A 10,141-nucleotide genomic window follows, 5' to 3' on the forward strand; every position below is an offset into this window, starting at 1 on the left:
TCTTTCATTTTTGACGATGGAGTGGTTTCACTCGGGGGAAGGGAAGAAAGCTATAAACAAGGCGAGTGTGTGAAACTGTTTGTTCTGGAATTACCTTGATTTTATAGCAGTTTCTGTGAAGACAGAAATTCTAGAAACAGCTTCTCCTTGGTGGAGCTTCATGGAGTTAACACTTCTCCAAAGACAATGTGTGTTTAAAGTTGACTAGGAGACTGTAGAGTGTTTAAATATGAAAATTAGTTACAAATATGTAATATTAACACAGTCTTGCAAAAGAAAACCCCGCTGGAGGTTTGTATGTTTAAAAATGTCTGATCTAGGGCTCCCTTTGGCCTAATTTTATAAGACAGCTTGGCACAAAAGCTGTATCTTCTAAATGCAAGCACAGTCAACAGCGTAAGGCAGATTTTGGTCTTACATGGACTAAAGACTACTTAGTATACTGTATGTTTTTGTTGCCCTGATTTTGGTTGTCTCCCTTGTATGTTGCTGTTCAAACACTGAGAGCAGAACTTCATTGCTTCACAAATCCTAATAACATGTTATTCAAAGATGCTTATACCTGGGGACTAGGTCCAAAGGTATGGCAGATGAACAAAACCAAACTCAAAAAACTCCTTGTGTCACTGCCTTTTCCCGTGACTGGTAAAGTTCTGTCTCTTGGCACAGCAGAGGTTTTTTTTCTCTGAGCCCTCCAGAATTCTTCCTGGCTTCAAATATGCCCTTGATCCTGAAAGTTACAGACAAAAAAGGGGAGTCTCACTTGAGATAGGAAGACAATGGTTGCAGCATTAGCTGGAATGTGCTGTTGTGGCCAAGTGTGTGGATCCCAGACAAGTTAGCAGAGGAGGAGGAGGGAGAGTGGAGGCATGACAGCAAGGTCTGGTGGAGCAGCACTCATGACCCGAAACTAGTGATGGAATGTGCCCAGGCTGGAGCTGAGCGAGTGCTGGGTGGTTGAAAGGGGACCAAAACAATGGGGTGGTGGGAATACCTGCAAAGTCTAGAGAAAAGGCAGCTATTGTGGGAGCCAGGCGGTTCACTGTGCCCTGCAGTACTGTTGGGGACGAGAGCAGAGCCTGCCTTCACCAGGCTGACACAGGCAGGGCAGCAGTGAGCTGCCAGGCGTGACACACCACGTATGCCTTACACGAGCACCGTGTGGCTTGTGGTTCTTGCTGAAGCCTGTTGTGGACAGCAGGAACCGCTGTGTCACGGCTGGGAGGAGGAAGGTGCTGGCAGCATGGAAAGGATTTTAATTACCAAGCCCGCGGCTCTTTATAAAAATGCACAAAGAAGGAACACAAGGGTGTTGCACAGTGGACATCGAATGACCACCATGCTCTCTGAGCACGTCAGACATTGCCTCTCAGGCTGGCTGTAAATGTGGTGCTCCTGCCTTCAGAGGTGACATGAGCACGGTGCTGACTGGATGCCTGTCTGAGCAGTTCTGGGGAAAAGTGAAACATCGTTGGGATTATCTATCATATAGGTGAGCTATATGGGCTAGGAGGGGGGGTTCCTGGTCCCTCCTGAGCTGTGCAGTACTGTGCATCTCCTGCCTGCTCCTGACAGCACTTGCACAGGCAGCTGGTCCAGTCAGGTGGCCTCAGCAGTAGCCAGGAGAAGATTTTGTTGGCCTAGCACTGCAGTCCGTCAGGTTCTTTCTCCCCTGGCCTGTTGTGTGTGCCTGGCTGCTGGCCTAGTGAAAGCTTTGTCAGCCCTCTGACTGCTCTGGGCTTTCCCCTTTGTGTGTTTTCACAGCAAGTGACCACAGTTCCCTTTTTTTTTAAGGGGGGAGGTGAGACTGCTGATTATAAAGCAACCTCAACTCCAGTCTTAATTCTGTGTGTTTATACTCCCAACAAATCCCGTTGTGGCTCAGAGTAGGGGAAGCTGCTGTGATTGCTTGCATGTGCCAGGGTTGTCTGTTTTGTTGCTTTTGGTATTGTGGATCTGGGGTGAAGTTTGGAGATGCAGGAAAGCTGATGTATATTCATTTTTAAACTAAACATCTCCTTTTTCTCCCCCCTCCCCCTTCCCTCCAGGCTACTTCTGTTCTTGATGTCAGATATGCATCTGCTTCGTGAGAAGGTGCTGTAGCCTAGAACAATTTGTGTTGACTACTGTGTTATCCAGGATATCAGGTATTAGCAAACCTCAGACAGCCATCTGCATCATATCTGTGGACAAGCAGCTATTACCAAAAAAAGGCAAACGCTTCCAGTCCCGTGCTACATCTGCCTTAATCTCCCCTCATTTTCTCTATACTGCCTCCACTTTCTTTCACAAGCACCCAGGTAGCTCAGCTCTCCATTTCATCAACGTCCTGTCCTGCTTAAAGCATGAGGATTTCTAGATCCAGTAACACCTGTCTGTAAATTTTGACCAACCTGCAAAACAAGGAGCTCCTTAGCAGCCCCACAGTAACTCTACACATTAGGAGTTCTTGTAATACTTGGTCCATAGGGTGTAAGTACATATTGCTGCATGGCCTTGTGGTCTCCGCTTCCTGTGTATTCTTACGATGACACTATTATTAGTGAGCTTTCTATAAAGGAGAGGTCTGTGCACATGCCAGTGGTGTCAGATTTGTTCCGAAATGACAGGGCATGTTAACAAGAAATCTTGAATAACACAAAGTGATAGGAAATGTTATTTCTAAGGTTTGCTCAGCCCAAGGTTGTAAACGTATAGCTCATTACACGTCTGGTTTGTGCAATTCTTTACACTGTATTTGTGTGATCTTGCTTTGTAGAAAGCTCCCTAATTGAACATTTTATTCCTGTATATTTTAATGGCTTTTATTTAGTGCAAAAGGGAATAAGTAACCTGAAACTGTTTGATATGCTATTTAACCCCTGGCATTCAGCATTTGCATTGTAACTTGTTAAATGAGCGCTACACAACTTTCTTTTTCCTGATCCTCTGTGGGATTAAGTCAAAACAACTTTCTCTGGTGCCTCTCCTTTTGGAATATGTGCCTTTTTACATTTGGCTACCATAGGTCGCTTTCTGTCCCAGTGTCTCATTCCTCTTCAGAGCGCTGTTTGCCAAAGACATCAAACTGCTTCTCCCACTGGAAGTGTGGATGAGGGTTGGAGCACAAAATTCAACCTTCAGGTAGTTTTTGGTCTCTAAGAAGTTTAATGGAGAAGAACCAGGTTAATTCCATTGGCCATTTTAACCCTTCTGAAGCACACATCGCTTTCATGTTCTGAACCAAAATATGCAATTTAAAATCTAAGAGGTGCTTTTCTGAGTACTTGGTGCATGCAGCTTTCAAATCCCCAGCCCTCTGCTCGGATGACCTGTGCTGTGGCCTATCTAGCTGGCTTGAACTGGAGCTGCTCTTGAAAGTCCCGTGTGAGGACTTTGCACCTTGAACAAGGCAGTTGCTGACTGCTGAGCAGACAGTGTTCAGAGAAGCTAGAAGCAGCAGTATTACTTCTTGTCCAGTGGAAAGCTGCAAAATAACACTAGTCACAAAGCATTTAAAAATGGTTAATTTAATGATGTTGGAAGAAACCACCAGGTGTCTTTGTGTGGGGGGAAAAAAGGACCTTCTTTGTCTCTGTTCCTCTGCAGAGGGTTCAAGCCAAGATAGCACGCAGCCAAGTGTGGCACCAGCCTCTTAACACAACCTGAAACGAGCTGGTCCGTATCCTGGCATGCAGCTGAGGAGCTGCAGCTCGCAGTCTGAGCTCGGTGCTGATGTTTGAGCTGCTGGGCTGTGCTGTTTTGTGTGCTGTGCTGGTTCTGTTCCCTGTACTGAAATGAGGCAGGCGAGCGCCAGCTGGCTAACGGAGCCGGCTGGGACTGCACCTCTGGCAGCGTAGACACAACCCAAGGAAAGGCGGGGAGGTAGTGTCGTGTACCACTGAGGCATCTCCTCCTTGAGTCGTGTGTGAGGACAGTCATTCATCATCAGAAATAGAGCAATGCTGCACAGGCAAAGGAGGGGTAGGCATTTCTTAGGGCAAGCTTGAGTGTTTCAGCCATTTTGGAGCTGATCCTAAGCAGTTTCATTCTGGTAGCTCCAGAGAGATCCTTTTTGGTGATGGGAGGATGGAAAAGAACTATTCCCTGTCCTCTGTATTGGAAACTGTAATCCCAAATTTGTGGCAGCATCTACACAGCTATTGAAGCGACCTGGTGGCCCTGCGGATGTTCCTTCAGTCCAGTTGGAGTTGGGAGTCTCTTGTGGGAACGGACACTAGTTGTTAGCCAGTGTGAATTAAAGATGGGCAAATAGCACTGTGAATTCAGCTGACAGTTCTGGTGTAAAGCAACACCGCTCATTAGAAATACTCTAGTATTAAACCTCCCGCTGGTACCAATGCGTGGAGAGAGGTCCTCGCTGGTGGGAGAGGGTTGTGAGCTCCCGTCCCAGCTGATCAAACTCACCCAGAGAGGCTTCTGCTGGCGAGTTGAGTTACCTGTGAGAACTTCCCATCGGTTTTTGCCCTCCAGTCTGTCCATTGTATGATCAGAAAAGTTGTGTTTTGGCTTCATCCCCAAAGGGTAGGGGGAAACATGTGTAATTCGTGATATTAGGAAGAAAAAAGTTGTTTACTTTTCAGTTGACGGCTATCTTATTGTAGTTGATACATACAATATAATAGCACTGTATTTTAAACATTTAGTTTTTTACGTCCTCTTTAACTATCTTTTAAACGCGAAGAAATCATTTTAGCTTTTGAAAGTTTAAATGATTTGGTCTTGTTTAGGTGAAGACCCTCTTCTTGTTTTTCAAGTGGGTCAAGCATTAGATACATCAACTGGTTGCATTCTGATTAGAAGGGTCCACAAAGATAACTGCATAAGATAGAATATTCACTTAAATTTTGTTTCTTAAACTATCAATGTGAATGTCATAATTATATATATTTTGTGGAAAATGGGAAATTATTTCTCCTAAGTATAAGTTATTGTGCAAAATATGGTATCGTTAAAGAAAATGATAGTTTAAGTTTTAGTTTTAGAAATCTTAAAGATATAAAAAGTGTATTGCATATGCATAAACAAATTTCATTTGTTCTATTTAATTTTTATGTAGTTGTGTAAAGTGCTAGGTAACTTCTTTTTCGCTTCTCCATTAAAACAACCTTGTTACTTGAATATTCGTGTTTAACTGGTTTGAAACAGTGATCAATTTTTGTAATATAATCTTATAACCAAGGGAAAAAAAATACATGCCTCAGTTGTGCTTAACAATATAGCAACAAAGTACAATCAGATGCTTGAGACCATAGTAGCCATAACTGGTAGTGCAACCACAATGGTTGTGTCTTGATATATTTAATACCAATGGGGATAGTGAATTCTTAATATATTTTTACAAGTTTGCAACCAGGAAGACCCCATAAATATCCACTAGAACACTTTTTAAATAGGTAATATAAGAGTGAGACTCTTATTCTCTTAAAGCAATGTCCTGACAAACATTTTTCTTTCCTGTACAAATACATCTGAAACATTATGTAGTAAAATATGCTCATTGTCACTTTAAATTTCAGTTTTTATTCTCTAAATCGCTAATATGCTGTTGGTATTCTTGCACACCAAATATGAGCCAAACAGTGCATTACACTAACTTGATCACTGGATTTGTGAACATAAATCTCCAAGTCAATGAAGCGCAAAACTATCGTAGGAGATTTCTGAGCATGCGTTTTTTTCAAGTCTCTATAAAATTATGCATAGCCCATTCAGCGATGAATGGCCTGATATTTACTCTTTACAGAAAAAAAAAGAAGGATTTTTATTAGCTCCAGCTTGTCTTCAGCAAGTCAAAATCTAGTGATCTTGTGCAATGCCCCTAAAGCAAATACTTCTCTGCCACTCCCTGGATTAATGCAGCTTTTCCTGTTGATAGTAAAGCACAATTGCAGTGAAAGTTACAGTTCAGAAGATGGAAGGTCAGTATAGTCTATGCATGTTGTATAATAATGAGTGTTTACATTCATATTCTCCTAAAATAAAATTTATACTGGAGTGTATAGTATTCCATTATGTAGATTTTATCAATTTTGTTAACTGCTTATAGATTGCTTAAAAGAAGTTTTTTCAAGATTTTAAAAGATGTATAAGGTTAAGTTTGCAAATATAATGGAAATGCTGTATAGCTTTTGAAGTGACAAAATACTCGTTGGGATTTTAAAGAAAGTATGTTGTAATAATGCTGTTGTAAGTAATATTTTAAATGTCTTTTTTGCCTGTTTTCTATTATTCAGCACACTTACTGTGATGAATGTTCATAGCATTATAAAATTGCTTAGCCACTGAAAAGTAACATTTGGTTTTGAATTATTTTACTGTATGAGGAATTATAGTGGGGTAAATTCCTTTGTGAAATTCTACATAATTCATTTTTCTATGATTTCCAATGTTTGCTGACATCAAATAAAATTTTTTCAAGCCATTGATGTAATAAAATATGTAGTAAAATGTTATTGATGCAAAATGTGGTTTTGAAATGTAATCGATCCCGTTACCTTTCCAGTTTTGGTCAGGAGAACCCACCGGGGGTTGTCCCTTCCCGTACCGCGTCAGAGGCGTTGGAGCCCGGGGCAGCTGCTGCCGGCGGCGCTGGGCTGTGGGGATGCTGAGCCGTGTTCAGCAGGTGCTGCCAGCTGGAGCTGCGCGATGGGACTCGTGCTGGTGGCCCTGGGAGGCGACCGCGGCTCCTGGTTTGGATGCTGCAGCGCATCCCTTCCCTGGCTGTGCAGCCGTGGGCTCCGCAGCCCTGCTGGCCCTGGCAGCTCCCGGCTCTGGAAAGTGGTGGGACTGGGGTGCTGGCTGGTCCTGGGCGGTAGAGCTGGAGTCCAGCTCGTACAGAATGGATGGAGATGAGCTGATGGTGTCATTGCTGCTGTAATGAGGACCTGAAGAAAAAGCCCTGCTGGCTGCTGCATGCAAAGGGCCAGCACTTGGCTGTACAAGCTAACAAGATTGTCATCTTTGTCCTGCAATCAAAGAAATGCATTTGAAATGTACAGGAAAAGGCAACTCTTGCAGTGCGTAGAGGTTGCTATCACAGATGCTCAGAATTGCGGGAAATTTTGCCCTGGGGTTGGACTTTGGGCTTTTCAGGAAGGTGGTATGTTCTGCCTTCACGTGCTGGGTGCAACTGGGCACTGAATGTGGAAGGACAGACAAGACATTACGAGGGAAACTGCTTTGTGTTGTCGTGGTACATTCCAGAGGCTGGGTACTCTTGTGAGTCTGGGTGTTAGCCCAGGACAAATGATGAGGAGTTTTCTCCTTTGTTGACATGTTTTAAATGCAGCAAGATACTGTGATACTGAGGTGGTTTCAATGCTGTAGTTTATGGAGGGCAGGAATCAACTGTGCCCTTATGTTGTAAAACAAGGGGGGGTGGGGAGGGAGTTTGTTTTGGGGTTTTGGAAGCACAGACAGCATTTTTAAGAGTTGAGGGTGTTTCCTTACTGGAAATCATCTTTGTAAATTTCCTGGTGGTGGGGAATCCGGTACCAATACCATAAAGTGGTGATGAGCTCTTCTAGTGAACTTGTTTGACTCAAAGATCTTTCAGCCATTAACCTTCAATACAACCCAGCCCTTCCTGCCCATGTGCCCTCCCAACCCCAAAGCAAAACAAACAGAAACAAATAAAAAAAGGAGGAACTTCCTCTCCTGTCAATCAGGGGGCAGAGCAGGTGAGGAAATGGGGACTTCATCTGCCCAACACACACCTGAAGAATCTTCTGAGGAGCCCAGAGGCAAAGGTAAAGCAGAGGTAAGGCTACTACTTATAAAAACACAGGTGCTACATTTCTACCTAGTGATGATATGTATTTGTGAATGGAAATGCAGTGTTGAATTAATGCCGAATGGAGTTAAAAAGCTATAATTAGTATTCCTGATAGCCTGTTTCCTACATAACAAATTGGTGTCTGTTAACTTACAGTGTTGAAATCTAAAGGCATCAGCACTCCAGCAACTACTGTGGTTTAGACTTTAATCTCTGAGGTTAATTAAGCTTTGGACCTGAACCAAGGAGGGGAACATGTGGATAAGGGGAGACTTCCGTTTCCAGAGCACATGCAGGTGTCCTCGTGGCCCTTCCCCTCTCTGCAGGCTGTGGGGTGTGAACAACACGGCAGCACCGGGCGCTTTCTCCCTCAGGATAGGAGCTGCCTTGCAGGATGCGATACGAGTACAGGCTGAAAGGGAAGAGATTCAGTGTTGGTGCTGTTTGTGCACTGAGATCTTAATCTAATCCCCAAGTATCAGCTTTATGAAATAAGACACTATAAGCATGGATTTTATTTCATAAACCACCCTCCAGTCTGAAAGATAGTGTGATGTTTGAGAGAGAACTGGGTATCAAACCTATGATCTCATTCCCCTCTAAACCATGCTCTGTCTTATCCACCAAAATCCTCTTTGAACTAATAAAAGCAAATGTAATTTCTCATCTTGCTTTTAGTAAACACTAAACAAAATGTGCCTGTATGTAAAAACAAACAAGTAAAAAAACACCCCAACCAAACAGTATCTCTCAAACCTGCTGCTGGGTTAGGAGGATTGTTTGCTTTTACTGTAGAAGGGCTAGGGACAGAATTGCTGTAAAATATTAAGGGAACCAGTTTCTGAAGCCATCAAGAGGGGAAATCTTGAGGACAGTAATATGCAGGAGGTCTGAGCTTTTATGAAAGATGGAGAAACCACCTGGAAGTTTGCCCTGCTGAAAGGGGAGGTGTTTGCATGCCAAAAGGCTGCAGGCAGCCCAGAAAGGGCAGCAGAAGGCAAGGACTTGGAAGATGGGAAAAACCATTGATCAGCCCAGGAGTTTACACTGAGATCAGAAAATGGGAGTAGGGAGAGAACCAACACATGTCACGCTGACTGCTGTTCCCAGCTGGAGATGACGGTGAAGGAGAGGCAGGGCTGTGTGTTTGAATCCAGCTGAACACTTTCCACTAAGGTAGCTGGGAACAGGAGGAGGTGTGTGGGATGATGGACATAAAATGTGCGTGGGTCAGCTGGGAGGAACTTTCCCCATCTGCACACTTTGGGGAAGCAGATACAATTTTTCTGACGTAGCATATTAAGCTCTATGGCTTAGTAAGTCCTGAATAAGCTTTTAAAATAGAAGATGATAGTATGTGACTGACAAAACTGAACTGATTTCAAAAAGAAAAAGATGAATAGGAGATCTAGGCAGCGGCAGACTTCTTGATACTGCTTTGTGTATTCAAGGTTTACAATAAGTCATTATATAAAGGAGAGTTAGGTGAATTAATAAAATAGAAGAATGGATGGAAGGGGTTTGCCAGAGAAAGACTTGTTCCTGACTAGTCAATCCCAAGATGTGGGATACATCACAGTGGATACGGATTGTCACTGCCCGTGCTTGCTGTCCAGAATCCCTTAGAGAGAAGTAAACTTTTCTAGGGTGAAATTAATTTAACCCTAAGCTAAATGTTGAAAACTGATCTAATGTATCACATCCTGTGAAAGAGCTTATTTTTCTCCATATTATAGACCAAGCCTGGAGTTCTGTCTCAAATGTAGGAGCTGGGCACAAACCACACCAGTGCTGTGGGTTCTGGGGCTGGCCCCAGGCGGGGCAAGGACACAGACCCCTCACTGCAGCACTAGACATCATTGCACTTTCAGGTACAACAACAAGAAATGTTGATGCCGTCATACCAATGCTTTGAAAAGCTCCTCTGGGGTACTGCCTGTAATCCTGGCTCATCCTCTGGAAGTTAGGTCTGCCCAAACAGATGGGAATGGGCTTGGCTTGCTCAGGCAGGTGAAGGAAGGGCTGGAGGGTTGCGCTTGTTTTCTGTAAGCGGCACCCAGGGGTCATGGGTTGAGATTTGAGAAAAACTTTGCTGGATTTTAGTCCATAACTTTAGTGAGATGATTCTTTCACGTTTGGGCACAAATCTCACCATATAATCCTGAACTCTGAAAGTACGTGAAGGAGGTGCTGTGGTTGATGAGCTGAAGATTCTTCTCCAGCTCCCTGTTCTTAGAATCATAGAATCCTTTTGGTTGGAAAAGACCTTTGAGATCACTGAGTCCAATCATTAACCTAACACTGTCAAGTCCACATCTAAACCCTGTCCCTAAGAACCTCATCCACTCATCTACATACCCTGTA

At 43.6% G+C, this 10,141-nt stretch overlaps 1 protein-coding gene across 1 annotated transcript in view; it reads left to right on the plus strand.

The window, feature by feature from the left end:
• Window positions 1-6,455, plus strand: part of RCOR1 (REST corepressor 1) — an 84,223-nt gene extending 77,768 nt beyond the window's left edge. Inside the window, exon 12 of the mRNA XM_065838200.2 lies at window positions 2,049-6,455. Within this exon, the coding sequence (XP_065694272.1) occupies window positions 2,049-2,090 (42 nt within the window). The 3' untranslated portion in view covers window positions 2,091-6,455. The remainder of the gene's footprint in view (window positions 1-2,048) is intronic.
• The last annotated feature ends 3,686 nt before the right edge of the window (window positions 6,456-10,141 follow it).

Source organism: Patagioenas fasciata, chromosome 5 (genome assembly GCF_037038585.1).
Source record: "Patagioenas fasciata isolate bPatFas1 chromosome 5, bPatFas1.hap1, whole genome shotgun sequence".
NCBI classification, from domain to species: Eukaryota; Metazoa; Chordata; class Aves; order Columbiformes; family Columbidae; genus Patagioenas; species Patagioenas fasciata.